The sequence below is a fragment of the Ambystoma mexicanum genome, chromosome 10, assembly GCF_040938575.1.
Source record: "Ambystoma mexicanum isolate Mex_15411 chromosome 10, UKY_AmexF1_1, whole genome shotgun sequence".
In the NCBI taxonomy this organism is placed as follows: domain Eukaryota; kingdom Metazoa; phylum Chordata; class Amphibia; order Caudata; family Ambystomatidae; genus Ambystoma; species Ambystoma mexicanum.
The window spans coordinates 1077436738-1077462319 of NC_090932.1; the positions used below are offsets into that span (position 1 = coordinate 1077436738).

Genomic DNA, 25582 nt, shown 5'->3' on the forward strand with positions numbered 1-25582 from the left:
TTCACTTTAAGACGTTATGTTAATGGTATTTGTATAGAGCACCGTCACCAACGGAATTGGTCCCCAGGCACTTAGATGTGTTCAATTTCTGCGGCTTTCCATTGGTATGTCAAAGAGTGCCCCCACTTTTTTTGGGACGTGTGTCCTATATTCCTTCCTCCATCAATCAGCGTTAATACATGGGCCAGTCACGCCTCCGACAGCCTGTGTTTGCGTGAACGGACCGATTTTCCGATCCGTACCCAGTGCGCCTTTGTAATATCCCGCTGAATCAGCAGCTGGCAAACACACAGCACTGATAAGGTGAATGAATACACGACTTAAGGTGCCTGCGAAATTTACGACCGTTTCGTCAGCGATTCCACAAGCATCCCACATTTACTGCCCCACACACGTGGCATTAAGGACCGCCTGTGTGTATAAAGCAAGCGCTTGGAAAGCACCCTGTTTCATCCTCTGCCACACTTTTTTTTACCGGGATTTAAAATGCAAGCGTCAGTAAGTATTATTTATGTATCTGTGTATGATAAGTTAAATAATATTCTGTGACCTTGTATCACGTGTGAAGCTGTGAAAGATGTACAAATTCTGACATGCATAGTAGTTTGTACAGACGAATTACATGTGTGTGACGGAGCAGCTGCCGGCCGTAGTGGAGTAACTGAGACGTACACAGTGTTGACACGATACCCAGGGGAATCCAATATGGCGGCCACGTTTATTCAGGATGTGGGGATCGTGTATGTTGCAAGTGCGAGCGCTGCAGCCCTTATCAGGTAACTAAATGAAGTTAGCCAGCATTGATGATTCGTGCATGACCTGTAGGAGCCCCAGCTTCAGGGTGGCGGGTTTAGTTATGGGAACCAGAGGATGCTGGGATATTCCGCGGGTCGCCCTCAAGTGCTGTTTATCAATAACAACTTCTGCAGGTCAGAGGTTGAGTGGTGGCGCCGAAGGTACTGAGCAGTGGTCCCAGTAGTGGTGCTGAGAGGGGTGCTGGCAGATGCTGGCTTGGGACCTTACCCCACCTTTCTAATCACTGTAGCAGTGTAGGTTTGGGAGACCGCACACTGGGTGGCCACTACTCGTGTGTCTGTGTTGATGGTTGGCAGTCTAAGTTAAATGTGAAGGGCCACAGGGCTACATGTTGCAGCCCTTGACATCCTACCTGTGTCTTGTCATGAAGAACGTTGCTTCGATCATGTGTGTGGTGGGTTATGCAGTGGTGTGTGAAGAGAAATGTGTATCGATAGGTGTGGTAGAGTTTTACAGAAACATATTCCTTTCCCTGGTTGATAAAGGAAGGGTAAGGCACGCTGTGCATTATGGGACGCCAGGCTGACTGATGTACCTCTGGGGGCTTTTTTGCACTCTTGCTCACCTATATTTGGGCGGCACCGGGAGTTAGGGTACTACTATGTGCTTCGGGTGCAGGTGATCTGAAGAGCCTCTAGTGTGCGCTGGTTGCATATATCTTCACGCAGTAGGAGACTGTGTTCGGTGGTTCTCTGGGCCTTGTGGAGCAGGTGAGTCCCTACATGGTTTTTGAGCCTGCAAAGGCAAAATGATTTGCAAACAACAGTAATTCAGGATGCGACGGACCTTCCTACAGTTTATGTTCCTGACAGGGTTGGGACCCCAGTGATCTAGGGAATGACACAGTTGTTGAGGGTAGAGATATCCAATATGTTGCCCTCCAGAGCATTTGCCCTGAGACTCCCATAATCCCTTGCTATTGACTATAGGGGCTGGGGGTGAGGGGAGATGTAGGCCGCAACATTTGGAGGGCAAAAGGTTGCCGACCCCTGTTATAGACAATACATTGATTTTGGGTAATTGCAGTCCCATGATGGGTTGGCATGGTTGTTGACCTAGATGGCGTGGTCTGTCATATAATAGGCCTGTCTATGCCAAGAATGGTGTGTAGCAGCAGAGCAGCTTTGTGCAATAGGCGTCTGTAGGCATGGGGTGGCAGGCACCCACTGATTTCTTTGGGTAAGCACTTATTTGTGTCGATATCAGTCAATTGGCTATGCTGGAGCGGGGAAGGTCTGATAGCATTCAAAGCACATATGCAGATGGGTTCTTGCATATATTACCCAGATCCAATGTTGCTTTAAAAACATCCAGCTGCTCCTGTGGTGGCTGCTGACCCGGGAACCGCCCTGTCAGAAATTTAAATAGCTGCAAATGTGATATCCGCTCACCTTCTGATGCCCCCTCTGCTGCCAGTATGCAAAGTCAATGGCTTGCATGGCATGAAGGATAGCACTAGAGAAACCAAACATACCTGCTTTTAAGATATTTCTATTTTTTACAAACAACTACAGACAACAAGCAGATTGATTTCTGTCTGTCTTTGAGTAAAATCATTACACATGGAAGACCTGGATTCGTATGTAATCCTGTCTTCAAATCCTGACCGTATGCGTTACTTTACCTCCCTGGCAAGTTTCCCAGTTTCGTGCAGGAAACCTCGAGCCAGTCCTGGTTTTTGCTTCCAATTGCATGCCGGAACTTGTAGTTTCGTTTTCCCCATTGCAAGGGTGGGCATTCAAGTCCGATCATCCAGTGCAAAAAAACAAACAAAAACAACAGGACGGGCTGAAAGATTCCTCATGGAACTGTCAAACCTTACAGCTAGTATTTAGATTTTGGATTATGAAAGCTGGTGAAATGACAAGCTGGTGGGAAATGAAAGCAAGCATTGACAGTAAAGTCTGTTTCACTCCACATGTAACTGGGGACTTAGTCTGCATTTGATCTAATATCTTCCTTCCCAAGTGCTTCGATCGCACTTAATTCACACTTAGATGAAATCATGAGCATTAGCCTGAGTCACATCTGGATAGAAATGTGAATGTTAGCATGTCCCACACTTAGACAGAACTGTAAATGTCGGCATGTCCCACTCTCAATGGTCTTCTAGATGGAAGCAGGTGCCTCACTTAGATGAAATTGCAGACTTTTGCCTGAGTCACTTCTAGATAGAAATGCAATTGTTAGCTTGCCCCACACTTGGGAGGAGTTGTGAACATTGGCCTGAATCGCATATAGACAGAAATGTAAATATTAAACATGCCCCACCTGTGTATGACTGTGTACCCTGTTTTCCTGTTTTCCATACTGTTGCTTTATATCCGTATCCCCACCGTGTCGCTGTAAACCCAGCCACTGTCTCTGTGTCCATGTGTCCCCTGCCATCCTGTTCACGTGCCTGGTCTCGGGCGCTTTAAAGATAACCATCATATCACATCTCTTTGCTTACTCTCTACTATACACCATCACACAACTAGAACACATCTATACCCCTGATTAATTTGGCCTAGCTGTTTACATACAAATACGACCCCATGAACACCTCATCACCCTAATAAAACGCAGCTAGCCGAGCACATTCCGGCCTAGTTGCTCACATGTGCATCCCTAGGCCTAACGCAGCTAGAGCCCAGTCTGGGTGTCCACCCACCAGACTGCACACATCCAACTGATATCTTCGTCTCCACACCTGTCGCTAGGATGCAGCTACCGTCCGGCACTTACATCAGCTGCACACATATCTGGTGCACCCAAGCACCCTACTACACTATCTCTCTCTACTGACCTGAACTACGGTTCCCGAGGGTGTTCAACCTACCAGTGCTTTGAGGTCATACCAATGATATATAGAACGCTATATAAATGTCAAGTAACGTAACATAACATAACTTCTCCCCTCTCAGATGCTGATTGCGGCCCTGGTGGGTGCCTGCCTGACCCAGACCTTCGCTAAGCAGGTGAGCAATACTTTCTTTTCGTCAGCTGTAATGGGAATAGCACATGGGATCTGCCCTAGGGGGTGGAGGGTAGGAAGCAAAAGGGCCCTAGGCAGTGCTTTAAATGGAAACTCAGAAGTGCAGGTACTCACTATAGCACTATAGCAGAGTACCTGCTTACAGTTGAAAAGTGCCGGTGCTCCTCCATTACATGAATTGACTTCCTGCTGAGAAGGGCCAATACTGTGTCTTTCAAATAAAAGAAGTGCTGGTACTCAGGAACGGAAAGTGCTTGCCCATTTAAAGCACTAGCTGTACCAAAATGGACCTCCATGTAGAAAAATAAAAGCAGGGTATTTCTGCCCCCTTGCCATTCACACAGTATTGTCTGGCACCCCAATCAAAGGCAGGACTTCCCATGACCAACACAACAGTCTCCTGAAGGAACCATACACTTCAAAATATGCTGCCTCTCCTCTAACGGCTTGAATGGCTCATTTCCTGCATCCTTGCATCAAAAGATCACTCCACGCAATCCTAAAAGGCCTGTGCTTTAAGTGGAAGAAGGGGGGGGCTCTCTATTTAGTGTGGGGGGGCTAAGGACAGGTGGATGGGTTGGTGGGGGGAGGGACTGCCAGTTGCCTGGCTTCCAATCTGGGCAGGCAGTGGGAGCTAAGCAGGAGAGGCAGACGTACTGCAATGATTCATTTTCGTGCATCCAGCCTCTCGTTTGGTTTCTTAATCATAGGCTCTGATCCCTGCCAGCAAGCTACCTGTGGGGGTCTGAGCCTGTGATTAAGAAAAAAAAGGAGAGGCAGGCATAGCAAATGGCATGATAGCAATGTGCTGTAACACTCCTTTTATTTCGTTGTGAAAGGCACCAATCCCCTCAGGCAGCCCTTTAACTCTGCATAGCTGTGCGATTAAAGGGCTACCTGTGGGCTCAGTGCCTCTAATTGAAAAAAAAGGCCAGGGGCTGCTGTCCTACTTTTTGGTGCTCCTGCCTCTCCTTTTTTCTAATCATAAGCACAGACCCCACAGGCAGCCCTTTATCCATGCAGCTCTTTGAGTTAAAGAGCTGACTGAGGAGGTTGGCACTTATAGGGCTTGTCGGGTGAGCCCTGGCAGAGCCTGGCTCAGGGGCACTTTTTTATGAGACTCCCTGGACTCTGCCCCTGCAAGCCTGGGCCCACTAAAAGCCCTGTAACAAGCCATCCTAATCAACCACCCTGGGAAGATGCAGTGTACATTAGCAGAAAGAACACCTGAGAACTAAGAACTCAAATTCTGGCTCTCGCACTCATCTCTTTCAAGAATTCACCCACACTTTTCTTTCGCAGAGAACATGGTATCTAATTGGGACTACCAAAACGATTTGGAGGTGTTTCTTAGCGTAGTCGGCAAAGCACGCAAAAAAAATAAAATAAAAATAAAAATAACGAAATAGCAAGTGAAATCCTATGGCCTTTCTGCATGCACATCTCTGGCCACCCCACTTTCTGTGCGAATGGGAGCCATGTCGAGGCAGGGTCTGTGTGTATGCTGGAGCTGCTGTATGTGAGCACAGGACTGTGGAATTAGTGATATTATGGTAGTAGTAGAATTCGCCGAGTGAACCAGAACCTGCAGACAGACAGGCGTGGTGCTGGAGTGACACACACAGTGGCCAGTTGAATTATTTCACTGACTCGGGTTCCTAGAAGTATAGCATTCCAGATAAGCGATGGGTAAGCAACAATGGAGGAACAGCGGCACCAAGTGGCGTGTCAAGCGCAATTGACATTGAAGTGCTGCATTGTCTGTTTCTGTTTTGGGAATCTCCTATGTATTTTCCGCGTGGCACGGATTTATATCCCCGTGGGCCCACCTGATTCCTCAGACTATGTTGTTAGGGAAAATAATTAAAACTTGGTGCCACAATAGCAGCGTTCATTTGCTATACAGCATTAATCTAGGGTTCCCATTGCCTGGCACTGCGGTATGTATCTCTGCTACAGGGAGGAGCTTTCGGCACTACAATTCATGCACATCTCTGGCTACCCCGAACGACACCCACTACTGACTCAAATGTTACTCTCCCAGTCCATGACCCACACCCAGGTGTGCTACCAAGTGAGGCTCTGGCAGGGTCGGACTGGGACAAGAAATAGGCCTGGTCACCCAAAAAAAAGTGGCCCACCCCTTGCCTCAAAAAAGTGGCCCACCCCTCGCGACCCTTGACCTCTGATGACATCACCGGAAGTGATGTATTTTCACCCCGCCCCAAAGTGGCATCCCGGGAAGTGATGAAACACGTCCTTTCTCCCCTTGACAAAACAGGAAGTGGCATCAAATAACATTGGTCCTAAGTACACTAAATTACTGTGAATCCAAGCTGACGTCCTAGGCCAAATGATAATATGTTATTGTACAGCACTTACGCTTGAGCTCTTTTTTATAGAACAAATATGCATAGAATATCACCCAACCTGTGTTGATACTCATTTATCAACTTAAGAAGGATGTAAGGCTTTTTGAAAAGAAAAAAAATGTGGAAAAAATAAATATATTTTTTTCGAATTTAATTTTCTTCCAAACCGGCCGAGGCATGGCCAGAAACCGGTCCCCACTCACCAGGGAGGATTTCGGCCCAGCCACGGGCCGAAAGGCCGAGGGGACAATCCAACTCTGGGCTTTGGCAGCAAAGCTCCAGCTCCTCACACCTATGCTGAAACGTCGTGGATGCAGCAATAAGAGCACAGCGCCACATCTGGAGCACACGGGCCTTACACCCCGGCGTCCTACCGAGCGAGGCTCTGCCAGGACAGCCCAAGCTTCGCTATACCAAGTGCTTGTCATCTTTGACAGCTAGCATGGCGCGTCTTAGATGCAGCAACACGAACACCGTACCACATTTTAATAACACCTCTGGCCCTCAAACAAAACACAAGGTACAAACTCAAACCGCACAATCGCCCCCCTTCGCACATTGCCTCCAGCCTCAAACACCCTGAGACATGCACACACAACCGTGAGCGCACAACGTTTCCACTTTAAGATACATTTGTGACAGTTTTCAAATCACTACTCGTGGGGGAAAACACTACAGGATAGACACAGCTAAAACTGATGCGTGATATATTAAGAACAGCGCTATGAAGCTGACACATTGAACAGTTGGATCCATCCGCATTCCAGGAACAGGGGGAGCATCCCGTGTGCTTCCTATTGCAGCGAAGCAGCATGCCAGACCGCTGGACCTGCACTTGAGAAGGTGCAAACACCCTCTCGTTGGGTGAAGCAACCATGGTATAGTGAGGTGAAACCCCTCTGATGATGTTAGGTTATGCCTAGAGCTCTCTGCATAATACAGGGGACTGAACGGCCTTTAAGGTGGCACTACAACGCGTTTGAGGAGATGATTGCCTGTGTTCTACTTCGCATAGACAGGTACTCTTGGTCATGCAGAGCTGTGCAGTATTGGCGGGTTGGAGGGGGGGATATGCTTGGTGGTTTGAAACGTCGCATCATTCAAGCTGTAGTGTTTCCCGCCAACTGGGCTAAGCACAGAAGCAGCTTTGAATAAAGTACGTTTCTGTAATTCCCCCATAGGCCCCAGGTCCCAGAGACAGGCCAGGAACCTACCATGGTCATTGTTGTCAAAAGCTACTGGCAACCAGGGGTGGACTGGGAAACAAAAGAGGCCCTGGAAATAATGTTCAAAGTGGCCCGATATTACACATGTTCTGCAAGCCCAAACCTTTTCCTATGGGAACATTTGGAAATAGCACACAAAAGAGGACCCCGTTGCAGAGGCCTACTGGGAAATCTCCAGAGTTCATTATAGGCCAGTCCACCCTTGCTGGCAACATGACAGGGACTGAAGTACAAAGTCGGTGCAGAGCCATCCGCAAAGCATCGGCTGCGTACACCATGCTGGACTCAGTTCCATGACTCGCTCTCACACAGGACTGGGAGACTACAAAGAAGTCCGTCTCTTCCAGACAATTTTGAACTGGATAGATTCTAGCCTCTAGAATGGAGTTATAGTACAAATGGTGTGATCGTTGGCGGGGCAATCTTTTTGAGGAGGGGTCAGACACACACCTTTCCCATATGCTTTGGCATCACCCACATTGAAAGTGGCCTACTGGCGATCTCAACCAGAGAGGAGGACACTGTTCCACATCACCTAAGGAGACCCCTTGGGCAGGGATCCGAATCAGATGTAAAGCAATGTATACCGGTGCTTAGTGCGATGAGCTTTGCTGCAGTAAAAGGGCTATTTCTGTCCATGATAAGACCTCTTTGGGGGCAAGACCAAAACTAGTGTTATCGCTTGACCAAGGACAGCCAGATCCACTTGAGGTAATAAGCAAAGAATCCACCGAGTTCTCTGCAGTGCTTCTGTTTGAAGAAACCACGATGGACGGGCATGTCTAATACACCTAGATGTGTGCTATGGCCAAGAGATCTGCCGTACGAGTTCTGTGAGGTGTCCGTCCTCATGTGGCCTAAGACATTCTTTCTCACCCAAAGACTGCCCCTAACACCGACATTGGCAGATCATCAGGACTGGACATTTGGCTTGCCAGCCGCTCCTAATCCTGCAGCGCTCTTTCTTTCGCATTTCCCGATGAAACAGGGGACCAGTGGCAGACTGGCCTACAGGGAAGTCAGGAGATTTCCCCATGGGCCTCTTTTGGTTATCAGCCCACCCCTTTGGGCACCTGGGTTACCCCTGTGCGGACCTTTAAAGAAGGGCCATTTCATCAACAGCTTTCCCTGGAGAGCAAATTATGGTTCTATAGGCAGGGGGTCAAGGTAGTCACACCCGGCAAGGAGATATAAACGAGCCTTTAAGGCTGCCTCACACCGTTCAAGCACCCACAGAAGTGTGATGCGGAATTGCTAAATAACCTAACAATTGTTCTACAGAGACTCCCAAGGGCTGGTTACAGCATCGTATGGATTTAGTGCCATGAAGGCAACTGCACTGAATGTAATCCTGATGAGAGACCAGCACCCAGTTTATTGGTACCAAATAACCCAGGGCCCCAAAAAAAGATACACAGCCCACAGATAGGCAGAGGGTGCAATAGCACATCCCTTTGACACAATGCAGTCCAGGATAAATACACTACCAGGGGTATGGTCCGGGTAGCACCCTGATAGATCCAGCTGGAATTCTCTCAGAAAGTGCCTCCAACCCTCTCATGAGATTTTTCCCACCAGTATTTGATAATAAGTCAATTGCATGCATGCCAATAGTATGCATTACATTGGGAGAAACTGGTCCACGACTAGTTTTTAACTTTGCATTATGTGAGTCGTAGTCTCGGATTGTCCAATTTTAAACCCAGGACAAGAAGTCCCAGGATGCAAAGTTAAAACTAGGACTGGACTAGTGTTTTGAGAATGGAATTGGCATTGTCAGCATGTATGCAAATCTATAACATTTTGGGGGGAAAATAAATGAATGTGCATTAACAGTTTTTGTAAAAAATTGCTATATAGATGTAAATGTCTTCAAACTAGTGGTACAAAATTCTTGCAAAATTTGACTAACTCAGAAACTTGCACCCATAATTGATGCTAGCATATGTGATGGTTAACGGAACCACAACACACACATAGTTGCCTGATTACAAAGGAAACAGAAACCTTTTGTCATTCCTTCCTTTCTCTCCGACAGTTGTCAGTCTCCTCCTTCACACCTGATGCATCTTCCACTATCACTGCCTTCTCCAACTTCCAATCCCTACTATGTGACTCACTCTCATCTAACTACCCACTGCTAACTTTCAACCTTCAGTCTCAGCATCCTCACACATGGGTCATCCATTCATACGCTGCCTGCACACAATGCATCAGCTGCTGCACGAATGGAGGCGGAAATACTCACATGAGGATCTGCAAGTCTATCTGGCTGCCCAGAACTCTCTCAACTTCTCTAGAGCGAAAGGGAATTCAACCTCACCCTCATCGACTCTCACTCCAACCCTCTTCACCGGCTTCATGGCACTCTGAACTCACTCCTCCTAAACCCATGACTATCAAATCCACTCTAACAGCTAATGGCCTAGCTGAATACTTCTCTGCAAGCATTCCAAAAATTAGAGGCTCTCTTGTGACCTTCCTAGCGCTCCCTCCTCCAACATTCTACACTCAGCCTCCTATACCATCATTCTTGGCCTCTATCTCCCACTTTAGTTGCACTAATACTGAAAAGGTCCTATCTCTACTGATGAAGGCTAACCCCTCGTGAGCCCCATCAGACCCTCTTGTGCCTCAGCTACTCAAGCCTATTGTCCCTTTAGTGGCCTCTCACCTCACTGAACTCTTCAACATGTCCTTCAACTCCAGTTGCTTTCCCTCTATTTTTTAGAATGGCTACGGCCACCCCTTTCCTAAAAAAGCAAGGGAATGACCCGAATCTGACAGCAAACAGTTGTAGTCTGTGCTTCCTCGGTCTGTGGCAGAGCCATTTGTTTCATGATACATCTTATCGCACGTGTCAGTTGGGACAGCTACTACTTGAACTCTTCCCCCAGATTTGTTGCTGCCCTATGAGCATCCGACGCTCTCCTGACAGGTGATAGGGGCGTTTGCATGTGCCTGCCAGTCACTATTTCATGGGGGGGGGCAGGTGGTGGATCTTACTGGATTGTGTGTGCAGATGGAACAGGGCCAGGGGCAGGCAATACACCCAGTTCTTTTTTTAGCATGTTGCATAGTTTGGATAGTCTGCTTTTAAGGAGGCAGTTGATCCTCTACACCATCCCATTTGCTCGTGGGTGGTACATCAAGCACATACGATGCTGTATTCCTAACAGCGCTGTGATTTCTTCGAACAGCTTGTTGAAAAAACTAGTGTTGTTATCTGACCTTAGAATGTCAAAAACTCCCCAGTGGGGGGGATACCTCTCTGACGAGGAATTTAGCAGCACACTTGTCATCTGGGTGGACACATGGGCCAGCCTCAACCCATCTTCAAATTGGACACATAACCTCTATTAAATATCCTGCCCCATTGCATATCTCTCCCATGTCTGCATAATCAATGTGCAGCTGTTGGAAGTGGCCGATAGGGCAGGGCAAGGTTCCACTCAGTGTTCCTAGAGTCATGTCTGTACTAAATACTTGACACGTCCTGCATTGGACCACCATCGCTGCTAGGTGCTCCAGTAAGTTTGGGACAAACCAATCTTCCTGAATGTCTGCTGCAATGTGTTGTTTGGAGCTATGGGACGGGAAACACAATTGCTCGAAGGCTGTATGCAATACTTCTACGGGCATTACTACCTTCCCTGTGCTCTGTTGTCTCCATAAGGGATTGGTAGGTGATTGAATGCACCCACGTTTAAGCCATATGTCCTGCTCCTCTGGAGGTGCCCTATGCTGTAGTTCAATCATTTGTGCGATATGGAGGGCTGTGTATGCGTCTGTGTCTGGCCTGGTGTTTGCAGTGGTCACAACATATTCTGTTGATGGTTGTACTGGGAGATATACTGCAGCTTTTGCTGTCATATCTGTGGCGGCATTCCCCAATGAGATTTTGGCTGTGTTATGTGTATGTGCTGTGCATTTCACGACCGCCACCACAGAGGGCTCTGCGAGGGCGGAAATCAATGTGTTGAACAGTGTTGAGCAGTGCATGCTGTACCGTTGAGCCACCTGCTCTTCAGACTCCCCTCCTTCTCCAGCGTGACAGACCTGCATGTACTGTGGTGGTGACATAGGCAGAGTCCAAATAGATGGCCCCAACATGTTTTTCACCTGTTTCCTGGTCAATTGATGCTGACCCATCAATGAAGAACACTTCTCCCTCTTCTAGAGGGCTGTCTTTTTCTTTGGGGATATCATCGTCTCCCGCTTCATAGGAGGCACAATCATGCTGCTGCATGTCCTCAGCCGTGCACTGCTGGGTGAAAAATATGGCAGTTTTTAGTATTTTGCACTGTACGACATGGATGTGGGGATCGAGACATTATTATTTCATATGCTGATGCTCTTTGTGTTGTGAGTGTGGACTTAGAGCAGTCTAGTATTGTAAAAAGTGAGTGCTCCACACATAGCGTTACTGGGCACCCCATGACAATTGTGGAACTCTTCTCAACAGCAAAGGTTGCGGCAGCAAGAGCTTGTTCACAGGTGAACTGTCCCTTCATGACAGAATCAAGTGTGCCACTGTAATAGGCTAGTGGTTTATGACCCAACGTGCTTTTCTGTGTGAGTACTGCTGTTATGAGTGTGCCATTTGAGTGGGAGAAAATGTAGAATTCCTGTGTGTAATCAGGGGTGGCAAGGACAGGAGCTGTTGAAATTACCTCTTTCAAGTCATTAAAATTAGTTATCATCTCTGTTGTCCACTTGATTTTGTGGCTCTCCTTTTTGGCTTCCTTAAGGCCTTGTAGGAGTGGTCTGGTGTATGCTGCATAGTCTAGGATCCACACCCTGCAATAGTTGCATAACCCTAGGATTATTTGCATGTCTTTCACTTTGAGGGGTTTTGGGGTGGCACAGACTGTTGCTGGCCTGTCAGGAATTAAGTAAAGCACTTCCAGTTGACAATACTGGAGTTTTGCCTTGTCCAACTTGTACCCTTTTCTTGCTAGCAATTGTAGTAATGCAATAGAGTCCCTTTGACAGGTTTCTTCACTGTCACTGCAGACCAGTAAGTCATCTACGTCTTGAATTATCGTGCTGGGTACTTGAATGTTCCCTAAGTCTTCATGTAATATCCTGTTACAAATAATGGGGCTGTCATGAACCATCGGACACGCCCCATCTGGGCCTCCTGGTCCTTGTCACGTCGGGGCTTACACTCTGTTGTACTTCCAACATGGCCGTAAGCAGAGAACGCTGTTTACCAGCCTTCACGTCTGATGCAGCACGTTCTATAAATTAGCCACACCCCCACGGCCTTGCGCGTCTCAACGCTACTGTTAGCTGTGGCTAGATGTGTGCTACGTAGTTCGCCTTCACGGAACTCTGTTGTTTCCTGGTTACCGGATCCTTCGCTTTCCCCTACTATCCTTTCTCCTTCTTATTCAGCCTTCTTCCCGGATTCCGTGCACCCGCCTCCTAGTGCACCTTCTCCTTGTCGTGGACTTCCTGGAGTTTCCTATTGATCCCGGACATCAAAGCTGAACGAACACTGGAAAGCGAAGATGGCCGAGCGGGCTTGTACAAGACCCGTACCGTATGGAAGAAAACTCCTCCTAAAGAGTCAATCAAGCAGCGAAAACAGGTGAGAAAGTTGGAAACCTGTGACAGATTGAAACGACACCTAACTGAAGTCGATACAGACATGGAGGCGGCCATTCAAGATCTTATGCGCGACGTGCAAGAACTAACGACCGAAGTACAAAACCCAAAGGCAGAGAATGCTGCGTTAAAACAATTAGTCTTATCCCACGACTCTGCCACGAAGGAAAGTGTACTATTGGGCGGCATTGTAGACAAATACGATGGGACAGCAAAAAACCTTCGTGGATTCCTTGATTCCTGTTTGGTCCACTTTACTTTTAAGCCCTATTATTTCTCTACCCCCAGGGCTAAGGTGGGCTTTATCATTTCGCACCTTTCCAGGAATGCATTAACCTGGGCCACACCATTAGTTAATGCCGGAGATGCCCTCCTGGATGATTATGACAGATTCATTCAAGCCCTTAAGACCATGTTTGACCACCCAGTACAGGTCTATACTGCTCAGGAACGTTTACTCGATTTCCAGCAGGGCTCCCAGGACATGCTTACGTATGTAACACGATTCAAACAATTGGCTAAAGAAGCGGACTGGTCCTCTGAAGCCTGCTTCACTCTCTTTCGAAGAGGACTAAATGAGGACATCAAAGATGAACTAGCCAGAGTGGCACACCCAAGTTCATACCAAGCCCTTATGGATCTCGCTCTACAGATTTACTTCCGCATCCAGGAAAGGAAGGCAGAGAAAAAGAAGACCAAGTTACCCTTCCAGAAGAACCCTATAGAGACCGCCTCGAAACCTAAATGTGCTTCTGTTCCTAGTAACGAACCCGAACCTATGCAACTAGGGGCCTTCCGTGGACCCATATGCCCCCAAGAAAGGTTGCGAAGGATCCATACCGGCTTATGCATGTATTGTGCCTCGGACAAACATTTAGTGAGAGAGTGACCTTTAGCCCCTCGACGGCATTCGGGAAACGCCAGCTCCCGATCATAGAAGGAGCACAGTGTCGGGAGAGAGATGTTTGCTCCACATCTATTCCGTCCTTTAACTCTCCTGGACAAAACAATCTGGTCATTTTACAGGCCTTTCTATCGCCCTCCAAGAAGGAAACCTACCCCATTCTGGCGTTGGTGGACTGTGGGGCTATGGGAATATTCATAGATCAAGAATGGGTCTTTAAACACCATATTCCTTTCGAATCCCGGGATATTATGCAACCTGTAGAAGCAATTGATGGGAGACCTCTTTCTTCAGGACCCATAACCCCTCAGACCAAGGAAGTTGAGCTCGCAATAAACCACCATCGAGAGAAGATAAAGTTTGACATCATAAAGACCGCCCATTACCCAATGGTTTTGGGAATGCCCTGACTACAAAGACACAATCCATACATCAATTGGGCAGCAGGTTCCTTGTTTCTGGGTTCTGAGCATTGCATGTCTCATTGCCTATTTCTGGATCACACTCCGACACCATCGGAAGGACTTTCAGCAAACCATCAAGGCCCACTCACAGTTTCAAACATCATCCGGGTTCCTAAAGTCTATCAGGAATACTCTGATGTGTTCTCTTCTGCTATTGTTCAAGCCTTACCTCCTCATAGACCAGAAGACTGTGCTATTGAAACCAAACTTTGAGCTGTGATTTCCTTTGGAAGGATGTTCATTTTATCCGAACTGGAGAAAAAGGCCCTCCGTGAATATCTGGATGCTAACCTTGAAAATGGCACCATACGACCATCCAAATCCCCAGCCGGAGCCTCACTGTTTTTTGTTCCTAAGAAAGACACCAATGAGCTCAGACCTTGTCTTGATTATCGAGGCTTAAATCAGTGCACCCTTAAGGATCGCTATCCGTTGCCCTTGATCTCAGATATCCTGGAAGCAGTAAGAGGAGCCGTAATATTCACCAAATTGGATCTCAGAGGTGCCTACCATCTGATTCGTATTAGAGAAGGTGACGAATGGAAGACAGCCTTTAGAACACCCTTTTGTCATTTTGAATACTTGGTCATGCCCTTTGGACTTGCAAATGCAGCGGCGGTCTTCCAATGCTTCATGGATCGGGTGTTTTCAGACATGCTGTTCCTCTTCGTCATCGTGTATCTGGACGATATCTTAATATTCTCTAAGGACCCTCTTAAGCATGAAGAACATGTTAAGGCAGTATTACGGCGACTATGTGAAAACAAGCTCCTTGCAAAACCCGAGAAGTGCCTTTTCCATGTCGCTACTGTTCACTATCTGGGATTCGTCCTTAGCCCAGAAGGTATTGAAATGGATCAATCCAAGGTTAAGGCCATACGATCTTGGCCAAGTCCGACCACCGTGAAACAGATCCAGTCTTTCCTGGGCTTGGCTAACTTCTATAGGAAATTCATACCTTCCTTTTCCGAGATAGTCCAACCGATCATTGTCCTGTTGAAGAAAGACACTCCATTTCATTGGTCATCAGCCGAAGAGGAGGCCTTCCTACGGTTAAAAACAGAGTTTACACAAGCTCCCATCCTGGCTCAACCTGACATCAACCGGCCATTCCTAGTGGAGACAGACGCCTCTAACTATGCCATTGGAGCAGTCCTAAAACAGGAATTTGACGACAAGCTGGAGCATCCTATTGCTTATCATTCACGGACATTAACTCCCAGTGAAACCCATTACTCTGTTTTAGAAAAGGAACTGCTAGCCATCCATCAAGCCTTCACAGATTGGCGTCAATTACTTCTAGGAGCAAAACATCCTGTCCAGGTTCGCACGGACCATCGAAATCTTCAAGTATTACAGGCCCTGGAATGTAGGAATAGCCGTCAAGCCCGTTGGGCCTTCTTCTTCGCCAAATACCAGTTTCAGATTCATCATGTCCCTGGAACACAGAATATAATTGCTGACGCCCTATCTCAACGTCCTGACTACGAAACCCTTGAAGACCGGTGATTCCCTAAAATGTTTACACACACGATATTCGTAGCTCAAGCAATCAGTCTCCTGGACGAGGTTTGGATACAAACACAGTCCTCTGAACTTTGGAAAGAATATTCAGGAAAGAACCGATGGAATCTCAGAACTAAGGATGGATTTCTTTTCAAGGATAAAGGTTTAGTCATCCCCACACAGAAACTACAGCAAAGGATAATAAACCTTTGTCACGATACCCTTCACTCCGGACATCGTGGCATCACAAACACCCTTCATCTAACAAATACAAAGACAATTTTGGTGGCCGAGAATGAAGACTGTACATTCAAGCCTGTGCAGTTTGTAGTCAAAACAAACATGATAACAAGAGACCGGCGGGCCTCCCACTGCAGCCCGCACTACCAACAAGGCCCTGGGAAATTATTGCTATGGACTTCATTGTAGAACTACCACCTTCTAGGGGGTATACAACCCTAATGGTCACCATAGATTGATTCACTCATATGGCTCATTTCACACCGTTATACAAGCTACCTTCTTCCTCAGAACTTGCTGGAATTTTCCTGGAACACATATTTAGACTCCATGGACTCCCTTCCAAGATCATATCAGACAGAGGACCGCAATACATATCTCAATTTTGGAAACACCTTTGCCGAATACTAGGAATACAACGTGCCCTCTCTTCAGGGTATAATCCACAGACTAATGGGGCTACCGAACATGTGAATCAAACCCTGGAACAATATCTTCGTTGTTTCACTACCAAAGTCCAGGATGATTGGTCACTTCTGATACCTCTGGCGGAATTCTCCTATAACAATTTGGATCATTCGGCTGTCAAGACAAGCCCTTTTTTCTGCAGTCAAACTTAAATTCCCCCAGGTTACTCAGAAGGTTCCATCTCATACACCCGGGCAAGGGTGTGAGGAGGCTTTGATGATTTCAGGGCAGAGGATGTGGGGCAAACAAGGTACCCAGTCATTTTAACAAATACAAAACAGAGTGGTACATTTACACCGGAAAACGCCAAAAATATTAATTCAATATATATGGGGTAAGGAGTTAAAATGAGTCGGGAGGTAAGGGGTTAAAATGAGTCAGGATGGGTTTGGTGTGGCATTAAAAGGATAGAAAACAGGGGTTTGGGGGAACCCTTCAAATAAAAAGAAATATAAGAAATTCAGTGTTTTCGGTATTATGGCTGCAATGAAATGTACCACTCTGAGGTTTGGGTCGGTAAAATCACATATAACCGGCAAAGAAAAGCACTAGCAGCTCCAGTTATGACTGCAGGGCACTCACTGCGGCACTATCTCCCTCCCTTGCCCCCCACGGGCTTCACTCTTGCGGGGGGGTGTGAAGAGGCTTTTATGATTTCAGGTGGGAGGAGGCAGGGCAAAGAGCAGCAGCCGCAGCTCCAATGATGGCAGCAGGGCACTCTCTGTGGCGCCAACTCCCGCGCCCTTTCCCCACGTGGGACTCACCCTAAGTGCAAGTTGCTCAGTAGTCGGGCATGCTTTATTATCTTAGGATCTCCCTTCTCAGATGGGCACCGCCCTTAGCATCAGGCCTTGCAGACAGGTGCTAATAGCATTATTTCTCGCAGCTGTGGACACTATTACCTTTTGCATGTTGCCTGACATCCTTATATGCCCTTGCTTTGCCCGGGCCTTAAGTCTAACTTCACTGCCCACAGATGGATGCAATATTGTTTAATAATTACTGTTTTCCTACAATCCCTAGCATGTAATGTATAGCTGGCTGAGAAAGCCAGACCTGGATGAAGATGTCACACGTAAACACTTGGCAGCCAGGAATGTGGACAAGAGGTGATATCTCAGCTGAGTTTCTGTTTTTTCAAACGCTACATCCGAAATGGCCAGTGACATCTTCATTAGCAACACGCTCTTGCTAATGATGCAGGTACTTTCACTGAGGTGGCGGGCACAGGGGGAATAGAATGTGTATCATGCATGCAATAGTAGGACAGAATGATTATCCTATAGATCAACATGAGTGAATGTATGGATGAAGGAGAGAGGGCATTTCTGTACAACAGCTCATCTAACGGAATGGAGTGAATGTCCTTCCTCGTCTGAATGGCTGGGGACACGGGGGTGCATGGAGAAGTGCTTTCAGTTCCTTTCCAGAAATGGGTGTCACGTCTAGATGCAGAGGTCCACGAGGAGAATGTGCTCTATATTCTTTGCAGTTTGACTGAGAAGCATTCTCCTCTTTTTGAGTTGTGGTGTGTTCTTCGAGGGTGGTGTAGGTTTTCATTGGATGAGTGTACGGGGTGGATTGCGATATTGTGCTGCAAAACTATGTCATGTTTTTTTTCTTCTGGGGGGGAATTTCTGGGTGAGGCCAAGACCGTTGAGGTCCAGCTAGGTGTTGACTCGTCCCTTCTTCCTTTCCATGACGGCCAGAGCAAGTCACCTTACTTGCAGATGGAGCCCTGGTACTTTTTCTCAGCTGCTACTTTGTCGGTGGAATTGTGGACCTTTTGGATGTTGAAGATGTGTGTTGTTTTGGCAGTGCCATGATATCAATGTTGAGTTGGAAGTTGATTCTAGTTCTGGTCTTCAGAGGGGAGGACAAGGAGGATGTGTGAAGGGACTAGTGGAGTTCACAGGTCACAACACTAATGAGGGGTTCATTTCTGAGCCATGAATCAGCTCTTTAAATTTTGTTTTAATTTACGGAGTGATTTGTTGTCATTTTAGGGTTAGAGGATAAGCAAGCAGGGAGAAGGTTGAAGGCATGTTTACAAATTATAGTTATTTTTTGGTTATTGTAGACAACTGTGCGTGTCCCTGTGAGATTGGGAGCCCTGGTGGTGTCAATATACCGTGGTAGCATGGCTCGTCTGAACATGTTAAAACTCCCTCTTTCCTTGGTTGTATTTGTATTTGTATTTTATTATATTTTATATAGCGCTTTTAGCCAAAGCTCTTCACAGAGAACAATCAAAAGTACATTAAAATGTCAGTAAAATAAAACGGTGTTCATGGTCAACCAGTGACAATCAAGCGGGAGATTGACGTAAGTGAGTTTTTAAGGAAGAGCAAAAGGGAGGATGGGAGGTAATAGAGCAGAGAGAAAGAGGAAGGAGATTCCAGTGGAGCGGGCAAGAAGTTGGAAAGAACGGAAGCGAGATTGCGCACAGGGCGCACAGGGAACGTTGAGTCGAAAAAGTCCAGCAGAACGGAGAGGCCAAGAAGGAGAATAGAATGAAAGAAGAGAAGCAAGGTAAACATGGGCAAGACCATGGAGAGGTTTAAACACTAGACAAAGGAAGTTGTATTTGAGCTGAGAGGGAAAAGAAAGCCATCCAAAAGAGTCAAGAGCAGAGAAAAGCGAGTCTTGGTAAGAGAGCAAACAAAGTGATCGAATAGAAGAGTGATAGATTGATTTGGGAGGGGCAAGACGTGAGGAGGGAAAGCCAAAGAATAAGACAGAGCAGTAAAAAAGAGTCGAGGAAAGACTAGCGAAGAGATCAGAAGCTCAGTGGTATTCATTTTAATCACCACTTATTCCCGTAATCAAGGAGTCAGTAAAACTATTACGTCGCACAAGACAACAAGACATCTCTTTCCACTGCCCTGTTATCTTAGCAGTGTACTGCCCTGTAATCTTAGCAATACAGAAGTCATTGTTTCAGACATTATTTGCGGTAAATATGTTGTACGTAAATACGTTGTTTGTATGATGAATCTGTAAATATATTGTTTGCCTTAAAATTGCTGTAACTAAGTTGTACGCCTGCTTACCTCTTGCGCCCTGATACCTTCGGGTCTGGCGCGCACAATAAATAAATAAACAAACAAACAAGCATCTTGTGCATAAAATGTGAAAGCACTGCATGCATTACTAACACACTGTAATACACATGGCAACAGATTAGACACATCACAGACCATTTAGTACTGGTAAGTTAAAAAAACAGGTTTACTAGCACTCTCCATTTCACACTTGTGTCTGCCCCAGCCCATTAATAAAAGATAAGACTTGAAAGAAACAGACTTGGAGAATGACCTGGGCCTGTACAGCCCTGCTATGACTTTACTTTCACCTTATGTTAAAGCTCTTGATAAGTGACAACCTGCAGTATAAACAAAAACACCAACCCTTTATTAGGATTTCACAGAGGCAACTCTCATTGAGAGTTCACTTCAAAACAGCACCATTGTCTGTGTTTTCAAGGAGGAGCATGCATACCACACAATAGGTTAAGTGCCACATCCGGGATGGGTGCTCCTCTGAACACAGCAGTTGCTTGTGACCGCTTTCATTTATTCTCTGGTCGTCTTAAGATGTTCATCACTGATCTCATATTTTCCTTTCTCCCAATGCATATGGTGACCTTCCAGATGGTGCAGGTTAATGTAGAAGAGAACGTGGCCTTCCTGAAGACCGAAGATGGCTTGGATTCCAAAGATACAGTCTTGGACTACAATTTGGTAACATGGGGAGATATTTCTGTTTGTCCTGCTTTTCCTGCATGATTCCTGCAAAGAGCTTCCACATTTGTCTAACTATCCTTTTCAACCTTTTTAAATTATTTGCTGTAATGGATTCATTATATTCAGAATGTCATATGAGCTGCAATCAAACATTTAATTCAATTGTGATTTCAGGATCACTTTTTTCACAAAAGGCCATAAGTAAGCATGTACTGTGACAAATTAATGGGGCAACAGGTTAAACAATGGAACAGACAAGAGATCAGGGGTGGTAATGCGAAGGACACATTGCAAGTCTGAGGAAAACTTTCAAGATGTTGGGTGAAGAGTAAAAGCGGAACACTATCTTCCAACAACAACTCCAAAGTACCAGGTAAAGAAAAGAAGCCGAAAGCTGTCTTTTAAAAACACAGACAACATCGAAGGTAGAGTCAAAGCAGAAAGCTATTTTCCAACATTGCAAACATTATTTAAAAAAAATTGAAGTATAAAGTTGTCTTCCAAAAATACAAACAATACTAGGAATAGAGCAGAAGTAGAAAGCTATCTTCCAGCAATGCAAAAGTAAAAAGAAAAGAATACAATTGGAAAGCTATATTCAAACAAAAGAAAGTACTGGGGAAACAGTAGAAATTGAAAGCTATAATCCAGCAATGCAAAAATACCAGACAAAGAGAAGAATTGGCACGCTATCTTCGAACAAAGGAAACATAGTAGGTTAAAAGTAGAGGTGGAAAGCTATCTTCCAACAATGCAAAAATACTAGGCAAAGAGAAGAAGTGGAAAGTTATCTTCGAACAATGCAAAAGTACTAGGTAAAGAGCAGAAGTAGAAAGCTCACTTCCAACAATGCAAAGGTACAAGCAAAAGAAAAGTATTAGCAAGCTGGAAATGGTAGAAGTGGAAAGCTATCTTCCAGTAATGCAGAAAAATTATCATAAGAGTCGAAGTCAAATGCTATCTTTGAACAATGCAAAAAATACTAGGTGAAGAGTAGAAGTGGAACATTATCTTCCAGTAACACAAAAAAGACTATGCAAAGAATACACATGGAACCTATCTTCCAACAATGTAAATGTTCTAGGTAAAGGGTAGAAGTTGAAAGCTAGATTTCCTCCGTGGATTCCTGCAAGAGTGAGTGCCATGTCCTTGCAATTCCCATCTGGTTATCTGCAACCATTAAGTATTTGCTCCAACATGAACTCCTGGCATCAGGATTGTCGTGAACACTGATGAGGTCAAGCTAAACAACCTGTTTTCATATGGGATTGCATGAAAGGCTTCTTCTGATTTGGCAGAGAAGTAATTTTCTCTCTTCATTTGGTTGATCAGTTATACAGATCTCTTCTTCCTCACATGAGCATCTGCTTTCAGGAAACTGTCAATGTTCAGGTCACCTTTTGGAATCACCAATGCTGGAACATGGACATTTACCAATGTGCATATACCTCCCCAATTCTTCGGCAACCTAATATATGCTTTGGATCCACATGCCCAATAATGATCCCTGATCACTGCAGTACCATGTGCCATTCCTGTGGCATCGAAGATTCGTCCACAGTTCTGATTTTCTCCCATTTTTCTTGTACCATTGTTTCTGAAGCACAGTTTGGCATTCTCCAATGGCACTATCTGTAGGGGTCCTCCTCTGTCTTCGACCCATGTTAGCAGTCTGGCCAGTCTCAGCCATAATGGTTTGCATAGCCTCTGTGCATTTTCAATGGTTTCCTTATAGTATCCAATGATCATCTATGCTGTGCAGATCACTACTCCTTTCTCCCATCCATCTGGTGAAAGCACTGTTCCCCAGATTTGCATTTGGCCTCTTTTATTCCATCTTCATATTTCTTCTGGAGATTTCCCTTGGATGTTCAGTTTCTTGTTTGTTTCCCTTCTGATCTCCGCTCCTTTAACTCCAGGCTTTTCATATCTTATCACAATGTTCTTTGTTTTGCCATTGATTCTTGTCTTTATGTCTTGTACATAATCAACTTCATCCGGATCCATCGCTTCAGTTGCCCATTTGAGTGAAGCATCACTTCCCATGAACTGACCTCTGGTTCTACACATTGCTATGTGTGAAAGACAGTGTGATGTCTGCACATCGACTTCAACAGCTACTAAGATCTTTGACTTCCCCATGCTGTAAGGTGGGAGTGCACACACAAAGCATTCTTTCTCTGAAGTTCGTCTTCCAACTTCCTTCATGTGTTGGTACCATATGTTGTTGCACAAATGTGCTGTGCTGTCCAAGTAATCATTCAATTCATTATTGTCTTCTTGTGGCTCCTTCTAATTCTTAAGGTCTTCCTGTAGATTTCCATAAATACATCCTTAAACACATCTGTATAGCTTCTTCTTGCTGGAGGATTCTTAGGTATCTTCATCAATGATCCAGGCATTTTCGTCCGTATTATTTGGGTAGGAGAAAGTCCTGTAACTCTTTCTTTATCCCTCTGGTTCTTTCTGGCTCTGTTTATAATCGTCCAAATTGATTCTGCCCGTATCTGAGCACTTGATCGTCTTGCAGGATTTAAGCTTGACCTCTTCATGATTGGGTCAGGCGTGGTTGTCGGTGTTGTCTCTGTTTGTTCATTCTCTAGAGTCTTTTGTCACTTTAAAAGTTCAGCTTCCTCCATCTGTCTCTCAACTTCTCTTGGTGTGGAACCTCTCATCGTTGTTTGTCCGAGCTTTCCCCATTCTCTGGAATGTGATTCTGAACTTCTTGACACTAGACCAGGTGTGTATATGCTCATTATTTGTAGATGTGTACCTTCCCTCAACCCCTTCTCGGGTTTACTTTGCCGACCCTGTCTCCGGCATTGCAATTAATTTGTTACCCCAAGTTTTGTGCGTGTGTCATTATTTATCACATCCATCTCAAGTTCAGTCACTCAATCATTCTTTCTAGGAACTGGAATGACTATGTAAGGTCTGGGTACCTTTGTAGGTTGCATGCGTACATCATTAGGTGGTGCACGGAAGCCTGAACGCTTTGTGCACCAATGAATAATGCAGTTCTAATCTTCAATGAAGGTAATAGCATAATGAATACTACGGACATGTAAATAATGCATTTGCAAGTGAGTTTACAGCATTTGTTCCTTGGCCAATATGAATGTCTCTCCTCATGAGGCAGGACAACGACACTACTCTGGTTTCCCATCTTGATCATTTAAGGAAGCAAAACTAACTTTTAATACATATTCAAATATGGCCACTTGATTCTGCCGTCTCTGTTTGCAGTTTACAGATGCTAAACTGCTTATACTTTTGTCTGAATAATACACTGGGCTTCATTACAATAGTGGCGGTCATGGTATGAACGGTGCCGGTAAGGCACCAGCACCGTTCATACCTGGCCTCCACATTACGATTTCTGCTTGCGGGTTCCTGACAGTCCGCCAGGTCCTACCTGGCGGGCTGTGCGGCACCCGCGAGCAGAACTCGTGATTGCACCGGCACCGTTATCAATGGTGCCGGTGCAACCATGCTCCCAACACCCATTGTGCCCTATGGGGCAGAATGGGGATCGGGAGCCTGGTATTACTGCCTCCCGCGAATGGGCAATTACCGGCCCCTTCATCTCGTAATGGGCCGGTTATTGCCGAATTGTGGGAGGCGGTGCCGGTAGCAAGCATGGCGGCAGCAGTGCCTGCCATAAAGGCACAGCTACCGCCATGCTCGTAATGAGGCCCACTGTCTCTTGTCTCTGGAAACAGCTCCTTTCTCTAAAAATGAATGTTCCAAATGAGGCCATAGGTTCAGCAAGTCTTTTAATTTGCGTGTTCAAACTAGACCAGTTCCCACTCAATATCTCTTATCTGTTTGGCTCCGGATTACATGTCATTCCTTCCCAGCATAAACAAAACAAAGTCTTTGGTAACACCTTCACGATCTGTCCCTCAAAGGAAAGTTTTACGATCTGCTGTTGGTTATAAAGTTCGACCTGCATTATGATGCCATGCAGGAGCATGCTCATCTGCTCAGAGTTTGCTCGGTCTCTAATGAAAGTGAGGATATCAACACTGGCATGTCTCCCCACAAGTTCTGGAAAGTCTTCAATTAATTGAAAAAATACATTGCTAGCTAGTCTGCTATCTTCTCGTGACAGGGACATTTCTCTTGTCCTCGCTGTATTCCGGAAGCCAAAGAAACTGCTCTGCAATCACTGTGAGCAGCCTTCTTATTGTCTTTCCGTTTTCAGGATCTAACTCGAAAAATATCAGAATGTCTTTGGTGAGGTCACTTTGCGTGACACCATGAGTAAGTCCAAATAAGGCTTCTGTATTGAAAGAGTCAAGATACTACTCTTTTCCAATTAACGTGTCCTCGATCAAAATCAGACATTTCCATTTTTTTCAAGGCTTCAGTGTGCCTCAGTCCAAAGCCTAAAATCAACAAGCTATTTTTGTTGCTTATACATGCAATTCTTCTTCTTTTTCCTGCAACTAGAATGCGTCTGTGTTTTTATGCCCCTTTTTGCCCTTATTTTGCACAAAGGAAGTGTCCAAAACTAAGCCTCAACTTGCACAAAATATTCCTTGTCTTTGCTTGGCTGATCATGCATCCTTCTTCCTCGTCATGGATCTCGTCTGCATGTGCTGTGGTTCTTCCCCGTTGTCTGTAGTCTCTACGTGCTGGGGTGTGGAAAGAGGGTCTTCTACAAAGTATGGATTGATGTTGCCTAGAAAGATCCAGGCTCTTCTTCCCTGTAGCTTGACTGCAGAGGGTGTGATGTCCTCCACTCGAAAGGGGCCGGGTGAACCTTGGCTCGTCCCACTTATTTCTTGTGTGGTTTCTCACCAGGACTGTGTCCCATGGGAATATGGGAGGAATGTGTAATTTCGGAACTGGGTTTGTTGTAGTATCTCGTTCTGTGTTCTGTGCTGCCTTGAACCCTTCTAGTCATCGCTGCAGCTGTCCTGAAATGACAGTAAGACAAGATGTCATGCAATTCAAGTAGTTTTGCATTTCCAATCCTAACACTTCTCCTGTTGGCTGGGCATCACATCTAGCTCTAGTCTGGGGTGTCAATGGTGTGTGCATCCTTCTACCTGTCACAATTTTGTGCAGCGTGAGATGATGGTCAGAACCAGGCTGGTTTCTGAGTGCATACAGTGCCAGTGGAAGACTGTGGAAGACAGTGTAGCCATCCCTTATTCAGAGTAAGCTTCAACTTGGCTATCCTTTCCTTTAACAAGCCGTTGAGCTTCTCGCATACACCGTTTTCTTGAGGATGATACGCTG

The 25582-nt window shown here is 45.8% G+C and overlaps 1 protein-coding gene across 1 annotated transcript in view; it reads left to right on the top strand.

Annotated features, from left to right (window-relative positions):
• The first annotated feature begins 246 nt into the window (after positions 1 to 246).
• LOC138493282 (gastrokine-1-like) overlaps positions 247 to 25582 on the top strand; it is a 49044-nt gene continuing 23708 nt past the window's right edge. Inside the window, exons 1-3 of the mRNA XM_069620389.1 lie at positions 247 to 498; positions 3723 to 3776; positions 20240 to 20329. Coding sequence (XP_069476490.1) covers positions 487 to 498; positions 3723 to 3776; positions 20240 to 20329 — 156 coding nt within the window. The 5' untranslated portion in view covers positions 247 to 486. The remainder of the gene's footprint in view (positions 499 to 3722; positions 3777 to 20239; positions 20330 to 25582) is intronic.